Source organism: Megachile rotundata, chromosome 7, assembly GCF_050947335.1.
Source record: "Megachile rotundata isolate GNS110a chromosome 7, iyMegRotu1, whole genome shotgun sequence".
Lineage (NCBI taxonomy): Eukaryota > Metazoa > Arthropoda > Insecta > Hymenoptera > Megachilidae > Megachile > Megachile rotundata.
Genome location: NC_134989.1, coordinates 13,054,086 through 13,077,708, shown reverse-complemented (window position 1 = coordinate 13,077,708; position 23,623 = coordinate 13,054,086). Strand labels below are relative to the sequence as shown.

At 38.5% G+C, this 23,623-nt stretch overlaps 3 protein-coding genes across 5 annotated transcripts; 1 reads left to right on the top strand and 2 right to left on the bottom strand.

Annotated features, from left to right (window-relative positions):
- Nucleotides 1–71: 71 nt before the first annotated feature.
- Nucleotides 72–15,307, bottom strand: bark (C-type lectin domain-containing protein bark beetle). Its single transcript, XM_003703868.3, has 20 exons — nucleotides 13,668–15,307; nucleotides 11,182–11,351; nucleotides 10,921–11,114; nucleotides 10,681–10,855; nucleotides 10,453–10,622; nucleotides 10,141–10,379; nucleotides 9,734–9,983; nucleotides 6,173–9,656; nucleotides 5,653–6,107; nucleotides 5,399–5,595; nucleotides 4,915–5,313; nucleotides 4,569–4,846; nucleotides 4,243–4,496; nucleotides 3,967–4,178; nucleotides 3,535–3,890; nucleotides 3,341–3,466; nucleotides 3,011–3,269; nucleotides 2,727–2,928; nucleotides 2,414–2,661; nucleotides 72–2,338 (listed from the first exon to the last, which is right to left on the bottom strand). The coding sequence occupies exons 1-20, from the start codon at nucleotides 13,983–13,985 to the stop codon at nucleotides 1,547–1,549; spliced, it is 8,778 nt and encodes a 2,925-aa protein (XP_003703916.2). The 5' UTR covers nucleotides 13,986–15,307; the 3' UTR covers nucleotides 72–1,546.
- A 145-nt stretch (nucleotides 15,308–15,452) lies between these two features.
- On the top strand, nucleotides 15,453–19,269 carry Zw10 (Zeste-white 10 kinetochore protein). Of its 2 annotated transcripts, none has more exons than XM_012286642.2 (12): nucleotides 15,453–15,589; nucleotides 15,835–16,136; nucleotides 16,211–16,315; nucleotides 16,396–16,598; nucleotides 16,669–17,473; nucleotides 17,550–17,698; nucleotides 17,771–17,871; nucleotides 17,942–18,117; nucleotides 18,193–18,399; nucleotides 18,480–18,617; nucleotides 18,692–18,825; nucleotides 19,021–19,269. In XM_012286642.2, the coding sequence occupies exons 3-12, from the start codon at nucleotides 16,279–16,281 to the stop codon at nucleotides 19,234–19,236; spliced, it is 2,166 nt and encodes a 721-aa protein (XP_012142032.1). In that variant the 5' UTR covers nucleotides 15,453–15,589; nucleotides 15,835–16,136; nucleotides 16,211–16,278; the 3' UTR covers nucleotides 19,237–19,269. The 2 variants fall into 2 exon arrangements, with proteins under 2 accessions (XP_012142032.1, XP_012142033.1); XM_012286643.2 differs by having other exon boundaries at nucleotides 15,835–16,147.
- A 443-nt stretch (nucleotides 19,270–19,712) lies between these two features.
- On the bottom strand, nucleotides 19,713–22,458 carry Rsf1 (Repressor splicing factor 1). 2 transcript variants are annotated; one of them, XM_012286641.2, is made up of 3 exons: nucleotides 22,279–22,458; nucleotides 20,976–21,556; nucleotides 19,713–20,646 (listed from the first exon to the last, which is right to left on the bottom strand). In XM_012286641.2, exons 2-3 carry the CDS (start codon nucleotides 21,548–21,550, stop codon nucleotides 20,619–20,621), a joined length of 603 nt encoding a protein of 200 aa, XP_012142031.1. In that variant the 5' UTR covers nucleotides 21,551–21,556; nucleotides 22,279–22,458; the 3' UTR covers nucleotides 19,713–20,618. The 2 variants fall into 2 exon arrangements, with proteins under 2 accessions (XP_012142031.1, XP_012142030.1); XM_012286640.2 differs by lacking the exon at nucleotides 22,279–22,458 and adding an exon at nucleotides 21,881–22,041.
- Nucleotides 22,459–23,623: the final 1,165 nt, after the last annotated feature.

Here is a 23,623-nt window from a genome sequence, read left to right as displayed (position 1 = left end):
ATTACTATGTAATATATATTAATTTACTTCATAGGGTAATAAACTTAACCTAAAGAATGATTATGTAAAGATTTGTTTTTTAATCGATGCAATTTATTAGTTTCATCGTGGACAATTTTCAATGTACAAGTATTAAATTACGCACATATTAAAAAAAAGAATCAATAATATGGTATTATGCCCTGAAAATGCGAGTCATTGCTGGAATACTATTTTCCTTCCATTCGTGAATTTGCAATTCCTCCTCCTTGGAAGAATACATTATACATTGGACGTTTGTTCGTTGTGCCGTCGTTATCGTAATAAATCGTACGTAACGTTCTATAATTCTTTCAACGATAACAGTATAAAAAATATGAATGAATATCTTACGTCGATTTATTGAAAGACAGCAATTGATGCTTGTGGAATCTATACATCTACAGTGAGTTGACAAAAGTATTGACACACTATTGTCACAGGTATAATTAAAATATTACATATAAAAGTGTACGACGAATAAAAAAATTATAAAAACGCTGAGTGCAATACTTTTTTCATCCACTGTATAAACACATATAGTAACTCCGGCCTAAACTGGACACACTGTATACATATACAGGGTTTGTCACGAGAAACTGAATATTCTTATTTTCAGAATTATACAAGTATATTCGCAAAAGCTATGTTATTGGAGAAGCCATAACATAATGAATAAACTTTTTTCATATCTTTAACAAATAAATTAAATATTTAGATTCTTGTAATCAACTCTGTATATATCTTGTATAAAAGGGTTACTATCGCTCGTAACAAACTTACAGATAATCTATTGCGACGGAATGCTTCTAAAAAATGTTTTCAAGGCGCTTGGTGAGGTCAGAATCTACAAGGAAAACTGTATCTATTAAGTCGTTGCAAATGAAATAATCCATTCATTCACGAAACTTTCAATAGCAATGATTTCGTGATGAAACCATACTGTAAATTAATACAGGCATTTTAGTTGATCCTGAATTAATTTGACATAAGTATTTTTTAATTTATATTAAAAACGGTAGATACAGTTTTCCTTCGTAGATCACATCCTTAAATTCATCTACTTAATGGGTACCATAAGTACCTTAACGAAGTTATAATGTAATTTATACTCCGACGAGTTATCTATCACAAAACATGGTCACATGAGTATACCTCATTTGTGCGAGTATAAAACATACTTTTATCGGCAGTCTGGCAGTGTAGAATATTTTCAAAATTATCCTTTGCATCTTCCTTTGTGATTTTATGACGACTTATAATAAAAACTATATATGCATAAATGAGATATATTTGTAACATTCGTCAAAAGTTCTAATTACGAATCGCGCAGTCGCATCGTTGCATGATACGTTCTTTGTACACATGAAGTATGAATTTCCCTATTATTAGGTCCTTCAGCAGTGATGGATATTAAGTTTCTCAGTTTGAATTCGGTGCCCCGCGGGCACTTCGTCCGCCCATCACTGTTACACGATACACAGGCTATCTCGATTTCTAATTTGAAAAGGTATAAACACATCCCGATTCACATCGCCGTTTCTAAAGGTTGGCTCTTGCTTCTCGCTGCAGCAGAAAGTTGCGTTAATTCCGTGGGCTCATTCGCTAGGAAAACGTCTAAGTTAGTTTCCAAGAGCGCTTCGCTCTTTGAACGTAAAGGTTTCTCCTCTCCAGTGTCCAGATTTGTTTCAAGTAGCGCGTCGCTTCTGGGTCGACCTTCGGCATAATGATACGGATGAGGAGGTATTGGTGGGTTGAAATCTGGAGCGTATTCCGGAACAGGCTCTGATGCCTGACTCGGTGTCAATGTTGCGTTGTCGTAACTGCGTCTTGGATCATAATCCATCGGACTGTATGCGGCTGACGCTTCGATATCGCGTTTCAATTCGCTAATAGAATCTGTTAGAGCAAGGCTGGCATTCAGAGGAAGAGTGGACGTATTGTTAAGGTACGAGCTCTCGTTGGTTGCGTCGCCAGCGGGAATCTCTTCGGCGGTCGTTTCCGCGGTTGATTCAATGGGCCAGTCATTGGTGCTTCTTGACGTGAACGTGGAATGATTTCTAAAACCTTCATTGCGATAAGTTAGATCAAACACTGGATTGTCCCCGCTTTGCGGAGCCCCGTATTTTTCAACAGAACTTTTAAAGCCGCTGGTACTCGGTGAGTATCTTGGATTGTGCGCCTCGTACACGTCATAGCTCTGATTATCTTCCATCGACGAGTTCAGCTGTGACTTGTCCATTGAATCTATGCTACCACCGTTCAGCATTCTTTTGTAATCCAAGGACTTGGAGTTCAGAGTATCTGTTGAATGCTTCGTCTGAAATCAATCTTCTATTATACCACTTATCTATTTAAAGTTTGAGGTTTGATGTATTTGATCATTATCCCTTACCGCAATTGGTTTACGTCGATAGGCGAGTTCGGTGAACCCTGAAGTAGAGCCGACTGATCGTAATGAATGTAAGGATTGTCTGATGGAGTTTCGTCTTTCTAGCCTCTCGATATTTCGTCTCTTCGACTTGGACACCCAAAGCGCGATAGCAGCTGTTAACAACGCAAGTGCTACACCTGCTGCTCCTAGAACAGCTACTGCAACGATGTCTTTCCTCCACGATAGTGGATCGATCTTCACTTTAGGATCTAAAACGAACAAATATTTCCTTGCACTCTTTCTTTAAGTTTGATAATCAATTAGTAGGACATACCAATTTCACAAATGAAGGGACTCGGTTGAGCACAGTGATCAATCTCTATGGTTTGGTAGGTGAAAGTTGTGCACTCATCCACATGATCTAATTGCTGCACCCATGCACGATCCGAATAGTCATAACGTACTTGTTGCTTCCGTAAGAATTTCCAAAGTTCAAGGTAATCACCCATGATAAATGGCATCGATGCATTTACAGACTACAGCACATAAAAACAAAGGTCATAAGACGAAGCGACAAAATTATATTGCAGTTAGATATGATAACAGATTCAGTCTCACTCTGCAAAAATCTCTGGCACTAAAAAAGTCCATGGGGCCACCAATATATATGTAACAAGTGTCACCCACGAGATCCCACGCAGGTGGACATTTTCCATTAAGGACAGACTGGTTGGTCATGTGAAAAGGTTGATAGTCCACTTGTAACAACTCTGGCGAATCTCCTCTATCCCTGACCCTACCTGCGACTGCTAAGGTTTCATTGTATCCCCACCAGTTGTGTCGTGCATCTATGTGAGATCTCCACATTTCTAATTGCCTGTAAAATTACAGTGTTATTACTGTTCTGAACATTGTACTCAATTATAACACACGGAACATAATACAGACTGTGATCTGTTTGTGGTCAGTATTTCATAATCATTATCTGGATTGAAAAAGACATTGTCAACGTATTGTTGGCCAGGAGTTCCAGCAACTATTGTACTACGTCCATTGCGATCCACTGCGTAATTCCTGAAATAATTCTCCATGTAATTAAAAGTACAGTCATTTGTATTGAACGCTAGTTAGGAAATACTCACTTATAAAAACCATTGTGGGATGTGCTTTGATAGATAGGCAAACGGACACCTTCAAATCCAGAAATTTCTAAGAGATGAGCACCAAGATTAGCATGCAAGTAGTTCAGGGTCATATTGCTGACTACTTGTTTTAAGACAATATTATTATCGTAAGGAGCAGAGTTCTTTGTAAAGTAGTTTCTGAATATTGTCACTTCTTGGTATGGACTGCTTTGACGACCCTCCACATACAGCACAGGTTTATTAAAATTATCAGCAAACAGATTGTTGTGAATCCATGCTTTCAAAGAAGTTGCTGATCCTCTGGAGTCAGCACGAATCGAAAGACCACCTTCATTGAATCGAACTACGTTATTCTGTAACATTAAGGACACTATAACATTCCATTCATTCGTCTGCAAAAATTTGTTCGGTAATTGTTGACTAATTTACCCTGAAGAATAAAGACTGAGTATTTTGAACGTCCAACCATAGAGCTGACTTGCAAGTCGAAAAATTCCCATAAAGTTTCTCACAGTTATTCGTGAACTGGTTACGTTCGAGAGTCATTACTGCATGCACTTCACCGGCACTGGCATATTTGATCGCACCTTCGCGACAGTTGGATATCACAGAATAAGAAATATTATGTTGCATATCACGATCTGAAAAGAAGAAATCCACACATTATATCTGCCATTTATTCTGAAATCATTTAAAAATACTTACTAAATCCAATAGCAGAGATAGGCAAAGTAACAACCTCTGCGATGAAACCGTGCACGTTGCTCGCACCATTAGCAAATAGTCTTACACTAAGGCTAGGTCCCTGAGTCCTAAACAACTTCTTCTCGTCAAGACTATTAGCCTCTAAATGACCTATACGCTTGGCAGTGATGTTATAAATATCTCCATCGTATAAAGTTATACTATCAACTCGTCCAGGTTTTCCGGTAGAATTAAAAAGATTGAATTGCAATAATCTAAAATAAGTCAAACGAGTCAACAAATAAAATCAACATTATTAAATATTTTTAGCGGTGAAAAATGTGTACCTAAATCCAAAAGGCTTCGCTCTATAAGCACTACGGAATATCTTAATACAATTGACGGGATGATTGTCGTATTTGTAGTAAACGATTACACGTTCCTCGAGAGTGATCTCCTTGGAAGTGTCACATATGTCGATCATGCTGAACAAGTTGTAGGGAATATTGAGATCCTTAATAGGGGTGAAGGAACTTTCATCTGCTTCTCGCCCTTCTCCCGTTATAGAGAGCACATTCACACCGTTACCGAGCACATTGTTAATGTTATTGAACAGCAATTCAATCTGCAAGATCGGTAAAGATTAGTGAGCTGATCATCATCACTAAATTATCAACATTTCCATATACTAACCGTATGCGTCGGTGATATTACATTGATTCCATGATAAGCACTGTGAGATATATCGACATGCATTATAGTAGGAGATTTCATGATCGTTTGAAGAGCAGCCGATTTCTCGAAGTGCAAAATTCCAGCACCGGTAATATTAATATATTTTAAGATAGACTCGACGCGTCTTACTGTCCCGTGAGTGACAACGTCGTGAATACGATGCTCGTACAAGTGGTGCTCAAATTCACTGTTGGCAATACGTATGCCACCCCAATAGTCACGATTGTCGTCCAGATTTCGTTTTCCACAATTTATGAAGACAAATTGACTGTCCCATGGACATTCGTGTCGATGGCCATATAATTGACCGTTCAGTCTAATCTGGCAGTCTTCCAGTTTCTCTTCTTTGCCCGTGCACTGAGACATTGCATAACAAATTTATGAAGTAGAACATTCTTTTGAAAGAATATGAATGCTGTCAGTTAAATATGTATATAGATACCTGTAATGGTTCGGACCAAGACCAAACACGAATCAGAGAACCAGGATGAAGCTCGTACCTCCGATCGTACGACACGTAGACATTGAGTGAATCATGGCCCAATTGTCGACAGGCTACTTGCGCGTTTCTTTCTGTAAATCTCGTGTCGCACAGAGGTATCCATTGCAAGGTGGTTTTATTGAAGAATTCCAAAAATCCTACAAGATAAAACGAATATCATAACTGTAACCAAGATGTCATTACATTGAGTTTACCTTCGTTATACAAAGAGGAACATCGTCCATCTTTGCAGAGACGAATCGTTTCCTCCGACACCGAAACAATCTTCCCGCTTCTCAATTTCGCGTTCGACTCATTATTATCTCGTTCCATCGGCCTCATTATAATTTCGTGCTCGGGTGAACCAACAGCCTTCAAGGTACCAAGAACTAGAATTCCAACGTTGGGAGCAAACTCCATAACGACATCTGGATAAATGTGTAAAGTAGCTTCCGGCATGATAGTGATATCCGATCGTACGACGTAAGGTTTGTCTCTGGCGTGTATGGATAAATTCTCTACTATTCGTCCGCCCAAATTGTCAAAATCTATCTCTTTTCCAAATTGGCAGGACGCAGACACATCGGAGTTGAAAGAATCTTCGATCAAAAAGGGGTGAAAATTAGCCACGGCGTGGTCGTTCCAATCATCGAAGTCGAAGATCTTTTTTCTGCAAAAATCATGTGAAAATTATGTATGCGAAAATTATAATACATGTGGGAAGTAAAGAGGTACCTTATTTCACTGTCGTTCGAGGTGCCCCACCAATTATCCGTCACATTAACCTCGTTGTTGATCTTCGCGGTTCTGATACCAGCCAGTAGCTCATAGTCTAGCGAGTTCTGGCCGAACAAGTTCTTATTTATCTGCACCTTCTGTATCCCATGGAAGCCAACGACATAGCTCGGGCCATCATTCGTACGACGTGGTTCCATACTGTCCAAGTCATAACTGTTTCGTTTAACCTCGTTGAAACAGAAATGGGCATGAACATCACCCAGAATTTCAGACTGACTATCTGCCTTGAATTCCACCATGTACACACCCTTATTACTCTCGATACGGTTATTGTCAATCTGCATCTTCTTCTCCATTCCACGGATGGAGATTAAGCCGGACTTACAGCGATTCCCCTCGAATCGGTTGTGTGACATATTCAAGGTAGCGTAATGTCCGTCGACTATGAAGCCAAACTGTTCATTGTTCCGCCAGGTATTGTTATTAAAGTACAAAGAATGCGTGAAATTTTCGTTGTACTGCCAGACATCGGGTAAGGACACTTCAAAGCCACCTTTCTTATTCCTCTCGATGGTGCTGTCTTGCATTATCCAATGGAAGAGGTTGTTGGAGTGTCGTGCGTCGCGGCTGAACTGGTATATGCCTTTACCATTATCCGTGATCAGACTGTCGTTTATGTGGATGGCGATCTCGGACAAGTTCGTCTGAAAGATGTTCCAGTGAGGCGAGTGTACGTAAATAGCCTCCTCCTGATTGTGGGACAACTCGCAACCGACTAGTTGTATGGTCTCGTTCGCTTTCCGGAGAAAGTGATCACCGATCTCGTCCAAATATCTGTTGTAGTAGGAGGCGAGTATACCTTTCTTGTTGTTCTTGATTCTGGAATTTGCAACCAACAGGGTTGGAATAGGTCCTTTCATACTGTCACTTCGCATATCTTGTGCAGAAATCTGGAGAGCAGTGAGGACGATAACAGCGCCTCCAAGTGCATTAGTACCACTACTGTACTTTAACGATATGTCATAAGAGCTGGACGTAGCAGGGAACACCGCCAGATCCCGTTTCAGGTCCCATTTACTTCTATAGGTGTCAATGATTATCTCCTCCGTGCTGCCGTTTTCGATGGGATTGAGAAGTTGGATACCGATAACGTATCCTGGTTTGCATGAGATATGGACCCACTTTTGAATGGGTTCACCCGTGAACTTGGCCGTAATCAAATACTTGGTTTCCTCGTTAGTCAACTCGATATCCTTCATTTGATCCGGTATGACTATTGGATTGTAAGAGGAATCGGTGTAGTCTGGTACACCCAGAAACCAGCCAGCGAATTCTCGTTGCTGAACAGCGGAGAGGGCAGGGTTGTGTCTTATGCCGGCAACCTTGTTGTTCTCGATCCTGGTATTGATAATTTCCATACCCAACTGCTTGAAGCTTATACCGCTCCCTCCGTTCTGCGAGAAATCACTGTTCTTGACCACGTTCACCGCATCCGCGGAATAGATGTCCGAATACAGAACTCCCAAACCGTCTTGCAGGTTGTCGATGACCCGAACGTTGTCCAGGGAGTGTCTCGCGAAATCTATTTGCAAGGCTGGCTTGAACGAGCTCGTGGTATAATCTAGTAACCCAGCTTTCTCGATGGTCACAAACTGAAGATCGCTTCTCTGTGCAAGGGGTCCCAATCGCAGACCCGCCCACGCAGCTTCTGAACATCTGACACCAACGTCGTTCTCATGCGTGCAGGAATTCTCGAAGTTCTGCTCTGTTTCTGCTCGACACCTGGACACGTCGTTGTCGTTCTCCGTGCATCTGACGTTGCTGAGCACGATATCTTCGTTGATGCCCGCCTTTGGGATCTGAGAGCGCTCCATCAGCCAGTTGTCAGGGTCCAGAGTGAGACCTAACTGATGGCAAACGAGAGCTGCGTCGCGCATCGTCCAACCGTAGTTGCAAACGGTGCCCCATTTCTCGCCCACCTTCACCTGCAACCTTCCCTCAAGGTTTGTCTTTCCTCCGAGGAGTCGGACGGGTATGGACTCCATCTCGTTCAATTGACTTAGGCCTTCGTCCATCAGGGACGCGTTGCTGGAGTCCATCAAGAGTTCCTCTTTCAAAGTGAACAAGATGTCGCTGGGTCGTGCGCCTCGAGCGTCCAGTTTACCGGCGACCATCATGCCCACGGCTGGTGGGAAGCGCAAGGTAACGCCAGGGTGAAGAATTAGCTTGCCATCCGGTCGCACGTTGATGTCACGCTCAACGATGTACTCGCCAGCGTTCAGAAACTCTAAACCATCCACTTCACCACCCACTAAATTCGTACCGGGGGTAACGAACCGTGGAACGAACGTTGGATTCGTGATTATCGTGTTGGCACCTGGATTGCTACTGTGTAACAGATACGGCAGATACTCGATCTTGGCTAAGTTGTATCTGTCCTTCCTATGAAACAGTCTCTCGAATATTTTGTTCTCTTCGGCGAATCCCAGCCAGTTGTACGTGCAGTTGATAATCTTGCTCTGGTCCTCCAAGTGGGAACCGATTTCGTATCGCGACTCTGGGTTGTGTAAAATGTTGCGAAACACTTCCACGTTGCTGGAGGAAACCACGACAACAGCCGCGACTCTGGAACGAGGTACCAGCTTGGATCTTATCGCGATGCCGTTGTCGAACAGCTCTCTAATGCGGTTGTCCCGTAAGAAGTTTCTGGTGAACAGTAATCTCTGAACGTCGCTGTACGGTGAAAGACCGATGTTTGCCACGAAAGCACCACGATTACCGTAGAACTCGTTGTGTCTGATTACGATGTCAACCGGCAAAATATTGAATTCCTCGTACAAAGGATTCTTGATCAGTATGCATCCACTGGATTCTTCTCTGAAGTGATTGTACTCGATGGTTGCTTCCATGTTGAGAGCCGGACTCAGTTTAATTCCGACCTTCGCGTTCTGCACGAAAGAATTGTGACCAATTTGAAGTCTCAGCATCCCTGCATTCTGTCTCCAACTGGATTCTACTTGTAACGCCGTGTCTGTGCTACTATTGAACCAATTGCCGGTCACGTTTACGTAAGAATCGCCTGTCACGTTGCCAACGAGAACACCGATGTCCTTGTTCCTGAATATTTGCGAATACTCGACCACGGTGGACTGGTTGAAATACACGTAGTCGGTGGAAGAATTACCGCTCAACCACACTGCAAATCCGTAACCCTGATTCGAGGATATACTTGTCCGTGATATATTGCGATTTCCTCCTGTAACGGTGATGTTAACACCATCTCCAGTGTTGAAGGAAATACGGCTACCGGTGATATTCACATCCGCGACACCATTCAATACATGAACGCCTGCTACATGCTTGTTATTCGACACTGAAGTTTCATGAACGTGTAGAGCGGATCGCAACTTTTCCACTGCAATTCCTCTTCCATTATTACCGGCTATTACGCTACCAGTTACGTTGAGATCATACGTTTTCTCTGGAATGATAAGCAGATTCATCAACGGAACATGGAAAGTTTGAACAACTTTGATTAAAAGATATTTCATTTCTTACTGTAACCAGAAGACAATCGTACGAAAATGATCGTAGAGGTGCGTCGCTCGGCGACAAACTTCACGTACATATTATGACGAGTCGTGGTGACGCTCTGAGGAAGTGTGCCATTCTTCACTCTCACACTGGCTAACAGCTTTTCAGTTTCACCTATGCCGTCGTACACCTCGATGAATGCACTGTTATTTCTGCTAGTTTTCATTTGCAGAAAGTGCATTGTCAGCACGTGGCCTGGTCTCGTGAATATGCGCTGAAAGTATATTTTATATTTAAGCATTATTGCAGTATTGGGGAAGACAACAGTTATCTAACGCACTGTTGACATGTATATTAATGTGTGACTATACATATGAAAGTCTAAGTTACTAACTCAACAGACCATATCACAAGACACTGTACATATTTACCTGCGGACAACGTTTTTCATTTTGTGCATATTTGCTCTGTTCCATGGATATTATTACAGGAAAGGTCTGACTGGCAGTGGTTGGAAAAGTGCACAAATCAAAGACCTCTGTACGATCTAATTTGTCATCGGGTCGTTCGTCGAAATGAATATACTTAATTCCATCCGCTCCATTATCCAATATAGAACAATCGTTAATATGTGCCATGCCAGATGAACTGTTTACGTAAATTCCATACCCTGTAAATCAAATACTTATGAAGACGATAATTGTACTCGAAGAATTAATTAACGATACGGTTATGAAAATTACCTCTATTATTCCGAATAGTGCAGTTGTTTATTAATACAGGAGCGTTCGGCGTGGAGACATTAATGCCCGTAAAGGCGGCATCAAGAACTGAAATCGACTCCATTTGCGGTGGAACACCCTCGACATCGATCGCGGCCGTAACGTTATACTCTCGACCCGTCCCTGCATGCCTTTTAAACGATACATTGTTACATTCTTTCAATTTTTATAACTCTTAGAAATACTTACTCTATGATAACATTCCGTAGAATTGACTTGGATTGTCTTATATAAAGAGTGTTTTCTTGAGTTAATGGATGATCGTACAAAGCTTCCTCGAAACGAATGCCTCGCCAATGCTTGATCGCCTTCGTAGCTCCATCGTGACGAGGCAGACAGGATATCCCAAGATCAGGATGATAATCTAAAACCGTACCTTTACTTTCTCTGGACTGTTTCAATTCATGTTTTTACCGATTCAAATTTTACCACAAACTCCACCACCCAGTTGTCTATCGGACCACTTCTCGCAACTCGTTAAGGATGCTTCCGTGCCTTTGCAGCCCGGTTGCTCGTAAAGCAACCGCGGTTTTGCGGGCCATTGTCTGTCTATCCAGGACCACCATCGTCCTCCTTGGAAACCGAGTTGTCTGCACGCTGTTTCCAAGTCAGCCCGTGTCCAACTATTCCATATGAAGATATATCAATATGATTCAATATTGAGATTCAATAAATATAATAAAAACATACTTTCGCGAATTGGTGCAAACGGATCTCCATTCCCCTCGATGGAAAAGCTGTAGTCGACCCTCGTATGGTGTTGGACCATCTACCAGTCGTATCGAAAGCGGAGACTCTGCAGGATGCACCTCGTTATTTACTTCTGCTGCCGATAACAGAATCGGTGCTTGTGGATCTCCCTTGAAACAGAAAGGAAGCGGTATTCAGCGTGTCTTGGTATTCGATAAATACTATGTGTATTTGGTATTCAGAAGCGCGGCTACATACAAAAATATTTAGAAAAAATAAACATGTGCAATAGCGTTTTACATGTAACAGTTTGTAATAGATTTGCCTTGTAAAAATTTGTCTTGTTAAAAAAACATTTTAGCTAAGAATACAGATCTAATATCTGAAGATCTAATCACAAGAGCACGAGCGATAAAATCACTATAATTCGTCTACGCCGAAGGTGGAGGAAGGTCTCGTCTGGTCTGAAGCGTAAGAGGATTAGCGAGGTCAAAGGTTAACAGTTCAGGCTAAGAACCGCTGTTTGATCCGTGACCTGAAACGCACCGCGTCGGGGGCGGTGCATGTAGAGCTGATTCATTCGTTCATTCCTTTTACACTGTACACGCTCTTCGTATCTCGTTCTTAATCGACCTATTAGTTGCCTCTTCGCCGGGGCTTTCGTCGGGCTGCCCTCGCGGAAACGCTGCGATTAGAATCCGTATATCCATTTAAGTGGATTACTTCCACTCGTTTTCCCTTAATCCGCTAAGACCTTCTCCCTTCACGCGAGTAAAACCAGCTTTAAACCATGGCGTTCAGCGAAAAGCTGAACGTGCATTTTTCACATTTTGGAATATTAATAATACTAATTCTGTCCAGCAATGCGTGCACGTACGCGACACGCACGATACGTTGGGCTACGTGATGCGAATAAAGTAGCAATCAACTCAACTGGCGTGTTTATGGAATTTCCGGTCATTCGCCTCACACTCTATCGAATCCCTTTTCCCTTTACAGTTTCACGATTTATAAAGAGGAAAAATAAGTTTGTAATTCGTAGAATCTTGCGCTGTTTTACTTGAGCGATCACGACTCGGTTTTATAGGAAGGATCAAATGCTTCATCCACAATGTTTCATGAAAATGGAAATTGGCCAATTTCTATGTGCCATTGTCCTTTTGTTGTCACCCAGGATTCCTCGCATTGTACCGGTATACATGAAATTTCATCCGTGCAAAAACGCGGTAACCCTATACCAGTCTTAAATCTGTCTTTCCGGTACAATTAGAATAAGCTGGCCTCTCGGATACCCTTAGGTTCGTTTCGATTCTCGTTACGCGCTACTTAAAGCCGAACACTGTTTATTGCGGTTCTTGCCGTGCGGCAGAACAACGGTTCGATGTCCATTCAAAGAAAAGTTTCATGACTTTCCAGTAACAGAGAATAATTAACGTTTCTCCAAGTTCGAGGAAAATACGAAAGTAACAGCGTCGTGAAACAATGGCGAATTTGGGCAGGAAGATGGACAGGATCGTCACCAGAATTTGCGGAGCCCGGTAATATTATTTTCAGCATTATTTGATGCCGTGTCAAATTACACTTCTATTGTAACTGGAACTAATATAAAATTATGCTTGATTATGTAAGACATAGAGAATTGATGAATAATATTTAGATGCGTCATACTTTAATTACTCAGGGCATGAGTAAGTTGATAATTTGTTCTACTAAATCATTGCACACCAGCGCTATGGAGATATCGATTCCGAGAGACATTTTGTTTAACTACCGTCGCATTATACTTATCGCGAAAATAAATTTCCTCAAAGTTGTAAATCGCCTTCTTGCAGTGGCGAAATGTAAGAAGAGGGATAAAATTTTCTTGGAACCTTAATTATTACCCTTAGTCATTCCTGGCATGTCCGTAGTAACACGTGCACAATCGTACGTTTGGATGAGTAATGCTCATTCAACGTTAGCGTTACACATAGATAAACCCTCATCTCTCTTGTGACTGTGACACCGTGCTCTTGACTAATATTCACACATGTACACTCACGTTAAAAAGCTATTTCATCTTCGTACTCATTGTAATTAATTCATCAGTCTGTCAGCCCTGTAATTTATTCCTCTTTGTTATCCAATATTTTCACTTTTTGCTGAGAGTTTCAATTGCCATTCACTCGGCCGGTAAGGTGTATAAGGGTTTTCGTATAAGTGTTATTTTTGAAAACTTGGTCGACAAATTTTCCGAACAAAAGTTAAATCTATAAAATCGAAATAGTGTTATTAATAACAGTAAAAGTGATCTTGACTATTAATAAGAAAAGATAATGTTTTAGACAACTTGTATGTCCAATTTTCGGAAGTGTCTGAAAAATGATGGCGGCAGTTACATGAGACACCCTGTATTCGAAAGTTTCTAAACACGCCTTCTATCAAAGAAACGTTTATCATTATTTTTTCGAGAAATAAATGTAGTTTTACAGGTTTTAAATCATTACCTTGGCTGTCATGATACCGCGAACCGTGATTCCGATCATGGGACCAAACCGGATCTGCACCCCTGCTTCTATCACCAGTTCTCCCTCACGTTCCACGAATAAATCTTCTCGCACCAGATAAGGACTCTTCGATCGTTCCAATAATCGTTGTCCCCTAACAATACGACCTCCGTGCACTTCCGTGAGAACCCCATTTGCATTGCTGTTGCTCGCATTAATGAAAGTTGGCTCAGCATAGTAAATGGATGATTGGTCGAACCCTTCGTCCGATTGGCCATGAACGGTCAGAAAAATAAAGAACAGGCACGAAACACGCATTTTGTCGCATTCACTGTATCTCGATCTCGATAAGATTGTTAGCGGTTGAACGGAATCCTGCGCGAATCGATAATTCTCGATTCTTGAATTCGCTCGATAGTTTCGTACACTTTGATGACACTTGTTGCAACATTTAGATAGATCGATGTATAACGGTGTCTAATAAAGATAACGATATTTGTTTACCGATAAAACGTACACGAATGAACGATTTTCGAAGCACATTTCGAAGAGTCTGTTTTATAAATACATATTTCTTTATCAGGTTACACGGATGCGTCACACGATGATTCGATCCGCTACGCGTAATCCAATCGATACTTTCACTGATTACGTTGATGCGACTATTACTTTCGGCGCATCATTTTACATCATATTTCTGACGGAAGGTTAGATTTGAGTAATATAATTACGTGTTACATACTTCATTGATCACTTATCCGTTTTAACGATATTATCGATCTATCGGATTATCGACAGCAACTCTGTGGGCCATACTCCAACCTCGAACGTAAGTTTATAACAATTCATTAAAATCGTCCATGTTCCAGTGCGTAGTTGTTCTCCAGTCAAGGATCACCTTTTACCACGGTTCAATTGCATGTTCTAACGTAAAAAGGTCTTCGAATCACAGACCTCGTTCAAGCATGCAGGGGGATCCATGGATCTTGATCGAGACGGGGCTTTCCAAGAGACAGTATCGTCGTGACCAGTACGCAAACGCGGAGGTGCACTGTATTTTAAATTCGAGCGTTAACCTTTCTTCTCAGCGTACTCCTTCACGCGCCAGAGATCGCAGCTCGACTGTAGCGACTCGGTTATACCGCTGCCGTTACTCTCCCGTCATGAAACCCTTTCGCTAATAACGATCCGAAAAACGCCGTGTATCTTTTTGCGCGTTCGTTCATCCACGCAAACAAAAAACTTATTCACCGTCGGATTGTTATTCAATCACTGCTACCACGATTCACAGGCGTGTTTTCTTTTGCCTACTGATTCAAGGGGGAACGTTTGCGTTGCACTTCGGAAGATAGTTTGCGATGGTACCGAACGATCTCTACAATTTGTAACGAACGAAACGGACATGGAACTTGTAAGATAGTTTCGTCGCGGCTTGATGACCACCTGGCGTCACGTTGGGCGCGGTTTCACTGGTTCCACGTTATATTCCTGCTGTCTTTCCCAATGGACGCGCCTTACCTCGCGTCGTCCCGTAGGCCCACTACCGTGGCTACCATAAAGCAATATACTATTGTTACTACTACTACCACCACCACCACCTACTAACGTTGAAAGGTAAAACTTGTCACGTGACACGGTATGCGGTACGTCACGCAGGTTGTGAAACAGGTGAGTCTTCTCTTCGAACCTGTCTTTTGTCCGACACTTGACGATGTGGAATCATTTTATATTTATGATAATGTTTATACAAAATATTTAATGAACGTAACATCGTGTACATTAAAATTAAAAAAAAAATCATGTGCATAAAATTATATTGTATTTAAATAAAAAAATTGCAATCATACATGTAAGGTATTACTTGTAATCAATATACATGATTGTTAATACTTGCTCACAGATGCAGGCTAAAAATACTGATGGTAAGATTAAAATTATTTATGTGCAAGTACATTGATTAAATTGCAAAGATTACCACAATATTAGTTATTTATAGCACCTAGTTTTAGTTGCATTGGTTGAAGTAATTCATTTATAATTTGTTACTTAATAATTGTACTAATGTAAATCATAGTTTTAAGTATGGTAAACGATCTTATTAAGGTTATTCCTTATTTTTTAATAAATGATTTCGAAACATGTAACGGATGGAAATTGATTTCAACAGTGGCGCCATCCGATGATGACCGACGAACATGGCGTATTATTCATTCAACGGAAGATCATAGGTATACATGATGGACAAAAATATATGATTTGGTAAAACAGAAAGTCGTATAAGAAGAGTATGAAATAAATGACCACTAGGTATATTGTACACTTGCAAAGAGCGCTAGTGTGTTATTCTTGGTTACGGATTTTGTTAGAAGCAATCATATCTGACATGCGCAGAATGTACAAAAACTTGTTATTTGAAAGTCTGATCATCTGTGAGACAAAGTGCAATAAAATGCGCGAGGATGAAAACCGGTAGAGTATAGGTTATATGACTCTAAAACTGGCAAATTTTAATAAATCATAAAATGGTACTGTTCCTTGTTCAGGTAACATTGGAAAGTATTAGGTGATTTTGAATTACAACAAATATACAAGGCAATTATTTTATATCAAAATGACATCATTTGTAACCGACGTGCTGATAACAGCAGGTACATATACACACAGGAATACATAAATATTTAAAATCTGAGGTTAAAAAGAAACTTTCATATTTTATTTTTTTGATCAGGGAAACTGGAGAAAGTCAATTTACATGAAAAGATATCAGAAATACAAAAGGAAATAACAAAATTAAAATATGATGTTAAAGATTTGATGGATGATAATTATGTTGAGTTTACATCAAAACTGAAGAGGGATCAACATTTGGTAGTAAAAGGTGAAAAGCTGCTGGAAGAGATGAATTCCTTACAAAAGAAAATAGATGATCAGGTACATCTTCAGTTCGCAAAGATTATATATAAATTATGAATTATCATTATCCAAAATTTATTCATTCTAGGTCAAAGTAGAATTATCAGGGTCCACGAAAGAATTAAAGTCATTATCAGAAGCTTTAAAAGAATCAAACATGATGTTACAACTTTCAAATCAACTTTTAACAATACATGAATCTATAAAGTCAGTGAAAAGTTATCAGGATGAAAAACGATATGTAGATGTGGCTAAAACATTGTGCCACATTTACAGTATCATAAATAATCCACAAACAGACTTACGCGATCTTGATATTTACACAGCAATTGAAGCAGAATGTTTGAATTTGTATACTTCATTTTTATCTAACACATCAATGTTATTATATGAGCGAATTTGTTGGACGGGTATTGATGATAAGGATGCAAAAATTGTTACATTAAGTGTTAAAGACGAATTTGATGACATGCAAGAATTAATTCAGGGTTTGCATTATATTGACAATCTTTCAAGTCATCTTCATAGATTCTCTACAACGCTCATGGACTACATTATAAATCCGATTATCAATGATGATTGTTCTGTATATGTAGTAGATGAAAAAGTTTTCACTGTAGAAGTACTAAACAAAAAGAAGTCACCAACGTACAAAAGTGTACTTTACAATCTAGAATTACTGTTCAAGTTTCTTCATCAATATTTTAATATGATCATATATGATGATGAAACCTTCTTGAAACAAATACAGCCTCATTTATTGGAACGACTGTCAGCGTCGTTAACAGCCGATTGTATTTCACGAATTATTCCTACGTCGAACGCAGATTTGAAAAATTTTACGCCTATTGTTCAGGCGATCAACGATTTCCAGTATTTCTTAGTTAAAATTGGTGGGACAAATATCTTTTTCATTACAAAATTATTTTCTTTTCATTAAATGTAACAACTTGCATTCATTGGTTTCAGGGTTTATCACGAATGATCAACTCTTTCTCTCGGAATACACGAAGAATATTGATCAATTATTCATTAACAAGGTCTGTCAAGATTTGTTATCAAAGGCCAGAAATATTATGAAGAAAGATTTGCACGATTGTATCATATATGAGCCACAGGCAAGTTCCTCTTAAATTATTGCATATTAATCAATTAGCGTTGATTATGTGTCTTTTGAAATATTGTTCTAGGAATCACTTGAATTTCCAGAAGACACGTACGATTATGATAAACTAAAGATTGAGAAAAAATTGAGTGATAACACGTTTCAACTTCCAAAGTGCCAAATAAGGTATACAAATTATTCGAAAAATGATATGAAATGATTTTAGAAACAATTTATTACGTAAAATATATTTTAGCAAGAATACAAAAGAAATATTAGACCTTGCACGAAATATTCTGGATGAAGCGTGTTTCAGTTCAGATTCATGCGCGGTACGATTGTTTTATACGTGTAGAAATATTTTTGAAATGTATACAGGAATCGTGCCCGAACATCACAGAAAATTTTTAGAAACGATACCGCAACAAGTTGGTAAGAAATTGAAATCAATGATTTTTATGAAATAATTGTTTTGGTCTTAAATTCAAATCACTTAAATTTTTATAGCGGTATTCCATAATAATTGTATGTATCTTGCACATCACCTTATCACGTTGGGACACGAATACAGAGATAAATTACCAGAATCCTTGCACAAACTTAATTTGACTTTTGCTGATCAGGTATTGGTATTGAGAGAAGTAGGATCAACTTGCTTTCTAGAGCACATGAAATATCAACGAAATATTATTTTTGATATTCTCAAAGAGTCTGGTTAGTAATACCAATATTTTTGATTCTAGTATTTCACGGTACACATGATGTATAATTAACATGTTTTATTTTGAAATAAGGTTTGTCAGCGTTAGGTCAAACTTCTGAGTTACATCCTAGCACGGAGCGTGCAATGAGGCAATGCATTAGACAATTGGAATTGTTGAAAACAGTTTGGCTAGACGTGTTGCCTGTTAATATTTATTGCAGAACAGTCGGTCAGTTCTCAATAAAATTATGTAATATATATATGTATGTATATGAGCAAAAGTTAATTTAAGTTGTACTTTAGGATGCATTATGAATTCTATGGTTGAAGATCTAATAATTAGAGTAGTATCTGTCGAAGACATTCCTGCTGATGTTGCCACTGAGTTGGTAGCATTATTTAACATGATTGTGAAGCGTGCACCGCAAACCTTCCCGGTAAGTTAAAAGAAAATACATGTTTTAGTATTTTAAGAATTTTTATTGAAGATTGAATTATTACATTTAAAAAATATGTACGTGATTATCACAGTTGAAGTTCTGTGAGATGTACCTGTAAAATTAAACTGTAACTATATTACTATTCTGCAGCGATCATTTTGGAATGATCAGGAAAAATTGCTATATTTTCAGGAGCCTCAAAATATTCATCAACACGTACGAAAATGGGAGAAATTTTTGGAATTGATTCACGTGTTAGGTGCGTCGCTGAAAGAAATTGAAATTAGATGGGACAGCGGTAAAGGGCCGCTCGCGCGTGAATTTACAGCGCCTCAAGTTAAACAACTAATCAGAGCACTATTTCAAAACACCGAACGAAGATCTAACTTGTTAGCTTCTATAAAATAATATTAAAATTTAAAAATCTGTACATGGAAGAAACCTTTTCGCATTTATTCATCCTTATAGTTATGATTAATATTAACAGTATAATTAATATAAAAAATAGAAACATGCGTACGTTTATGTATCAGATTATACAATACAAACATTGGTTGATTATACTGCTAATATTAAGGTGTTATTTATTTACAATCTGTTGTTTTTATTCGTGTACTTTATATTGCCATACTTACGTTATAATTCCATGTATTAAAAGTTACGATCAACTGATTATTATGTTTCTAATACAGCATACAAATTTCAAATAATTAGCAGCTAAACCTTTCTTTTTTGGAAATCCAAAGGGGACGATGTTTCGTAGACAATTTTTGAATAGCGTAGTAGCAAAAATATTATTCAAATCCTTTTTCTATCAGTGGAAACGAGAAACCGATATTAAAAAGTTTTATGAATATAGGCAAGCAGGCAGGCAGGGTGGCGGATAGTAGTGAGAGCAAATCATTTAATAGGTATCCAATTCCATATCATTTACAGCAATGGTAAAACATTACCATGTTTCTTCACTTTTCATTCAAGCATCCACAATAACAAATGCTCAAAAGTTTCCAAATGCAATACTATTTCTGCACATATACTTAAAACGGCTTCAATTTAAATTATTCATAACGAATTAATTTCGCAGCTTTTAAATCTTGATTTGACATGATATATAAAAAGTTTTAAGGCAAAGTTGCACAGTCAATTATATACGAGCAGTTAGTGTGCATTTGGCTAAAATTGGCAAATTTTTTTCGTTTTTCTTCATTTTTTTAAATGATAAGTATGTCTATGGTAAGTAATACAAAATCATATTGAAAATTTCTTAAAGCATATCAAATGTGAAAAAGGAAAAACAGAAAACTTATCAATTATGAAGTATCTTATCTCGTATTTTTTCTATAATCTATTTTAAATTTCCTTCGGCTATATTTTTTTCAGTTCTTCTATAAAAAAGAAACTAAAAAAAGGATACAAAAAATATATATGTAAAAAAAACTTAAAATTATAAAATACATAATACCCCAAGTTTAAATAAGACAAAAGTCACATATATAAATACTTCAGACTAAGATTATATAGCTTGGTTTCAATTTTCTTCGTGATTCATTTCTTTTATCTCATATAAAATTTCCAGTAATGTTTTCCTTCATGAATAATGAGTAATGTTTTGAAAACGTTTACAAACTGCAGAACTAAAGTATACTATACAAATGGTATTGCACAACTTGATCTGCAATGGTAGATTCTTGTTTATATACAGGTCGCTGCGTAGATTGGATAGAAATGTAGTCATCAGGGTGGGCAGCCGATTGGCCCGCAGTTCAGATTGGCAATGCAGCGTAGATCTTTTATGTGCATTCACGAAGATGACGATGACTGTAAACATGGAAGTGCAAAATATAATGTCATATTATCTGTGCCTTTGTTTGGCAGATAATACTCATTACAGGAGTGCACATTTATAATCATAATGTATGTGTACATGCAACAAATTTATCGGTGCCTAAATATTTGAACCTCCACCATGCAATAATTTCTAAATACGTATTCTTTTTATATTGTCAATGTAGATTCAATTGTATCAAAATAAATTTTATTTGTTTCATGTCAGCCTATGTTCATATTTATGCTTCTCTACTTTCAGCCTATAACTTTTGCAGAAACATAATCTAAAATGATTTAACAAGGGACTATATTATTAGTACCTTCCACGAGCAGCTGGTGAACGACTTCGATACCTCGATGTACCAGTGCCTTTGTTGGTATAATAATCAGCAGTGGTCTCTCCGGTATTATAAACATCTTGTGTATATCCTTCTCGAGTAACATATCCACCAGTACGGTTGATATAGGCTTCTCCATAGTAGTCTCTACCTCTACTTCCACCACCCTTGCCTGCATAATAACCTCCATAATCTGTATACATATTGTTTCCTCTATAATTGAACGCGATGGAGGCAGCAGACCCATAACCCCTACTAGCACCACCTCTGTTTCCTCTGAATCCTCCCATACCACCCCTTCCTCCACCCCGACCTCTACCTCGTGAAATTTCTACCCTTAATTTAGCACCCATAATTTCTGTGCCATTCATACTGCTGCAAGCAAGTTCTGCTTCATTCATGTTTAGGAATTCGATAAAAGCAAAACCTGGTGGATTGAAAGCAATCCAAACTTTGTTCAGCTTGCCATATTTTTCAAACTCTGTCTGAAGGTCTTCCTTCTTGATACTTTCGTTTAATCCACCCACATAAACACGCGTGTATCCTTCTGGTGTCATTTTGGTCTAAAAATTAAAATTAAAAATTATACAAAAGACATTTTCATTTTTGAAAGAAGGATAATAAAAAAAAGTGCCAAACTTGCATACTTCGGGTATCTAAGATGTTAGTATGGCATTGTTATATGTTCCAAGGTATATGTATGATGCAAGCATGAACGTGCAATTTGAAATGTTTATATTTTAGATGATTTTGTGTGTAATGTTTCTATCAGAAATGTTTATTGCAATAAAACAATTCCACTTTGTTTACGATATTCGTTCTATTGTTTGATACAAAATCATATTTTTAGGTGAAATGGCATTAAGTGCAGATCAAATGATTCTTACATTTTCAGACATGATGTTTTTTTACTTAAAAGAACCTTTGTACTGTAGTTTTGTAACACAGTGCAGACAGAATCCATTTTTATAATACTTTGGGACATATAAAATGATGTTTTACTGATATTTCAGGTGCCTGAAGGGGTACAATTTTGGCCCTCTTTTACCACCTTCCTTTTCCCTTTGTACAAACAAAATCGAACAAGCACCAAAATTTACTACGATGTGTGCTGTAATTTCACTTTTTCTTACAACAAACTGCTAAAAATTAGTAGCACAGAAGAATATTCGCAACAATTTATTTGCAAAATTGTGAAATAAATTTTGGTTACTACAACATCAAGTATATGTGGCGCGCCAATTGTCTTCCAGAATACTTATTAACTTCACTACGCTGTACTTACTTAATTCTGTTTTGATTTCTCTGATAACTTTCAGTTTTCGCGTGAATTTCTTGGAAAATGGAATAGAAAAAGAATATTCACTACGCTGTTAGTACGACACAATCAATAGGCGAGAATCAACCGGGGTTCACAGTGCACAGAAACTGCATTCCATGTCTTGGCGTCTCCAACCCAGACGCCAAATGCATGTACAGTCTGTTCACGAAGAGATCTATCGATGTGGAAAAAAACCATCGTGTACAGTCAAGAACATTATAGCTTCAACACCTTTATCACTAGGAAACTAGGTATATATCTAGAAATCACTGAAGCGGCGAGGGAGCATAATCTACTATAATAAAAATTGATAGCAGTTCAACTACAGTGGTTCTCTTAATCATCAATATTCTATAACAAAGCCCACAATTTAATTTGTATACCAAGGGCCCAAAAAGCTCTAGACAAGGCAATGAACCTCCTTTACTTTCATGTTAGCCTGCTACATTATTTTCAGTTCAAAATACACACCGTTCGATGGCGTTGATCTATATCCACCTACTTTGCTTTTATGTTACGCTGTGACATCATTTTTAGTTCGGCATACACACCGCAAGATGGTATATTATTGCTCATTTTACTCTTCAGAAAGGTTTTCAGAATTAGTAGCATACTAATTACGTACAACTAATTGTAAGTCTTTTGAGTCTTATTCTTACGTGTTTTAAAATCGAACTTTTTCGCGCGCATTTGAGAAGAAAAAACCACTCGTGACATCTTGCAGCAAGTAGCGATACTAAGGAAAAAAATTAAACAGTTTTAAACCCACGGAATATATTGCAAATAATATAAAATCAATATTAATAAATATTTAATGAATATATATGGTATATTAATCAATAAAATCATTGTGAATTACATTTTTACGGAAATTGAACAAGTGGCTCCATCTCTCCGGCGAACAGGGTGAACTACACCGTTTTGAAACTGTAGCTTCGTTAGTTCCGCGCGCGGTCGCTAGGCGGCGCCACGTGCGCCTCTTCAGTTCAATTCACTTGCGGGTTTCTGTCATGTGTTTCGCCACCTAGCGGTAGAATTGGGAACTAATTAAACTAGTGTTTCAAAAGTGTGTAGTTCACCCCATTCGCCGGAGAGATGGCGCCACGCGTATCTTTTCAGTTCAATTCACTTGCGAGTTTCTGTCATCTGTTTCGCCACCTAGCGGTAGAATATAGAACTAATGAAAGTAGTGTTTCAAAAATGTGTAGTTCAGCCCGTTCGCCGGAGAGATGGCGCCATTTGTTCATTTTTTTTTTTAATTTAATTAATACTGATTTTATCGATTAATACGTTATATATTTATTATATA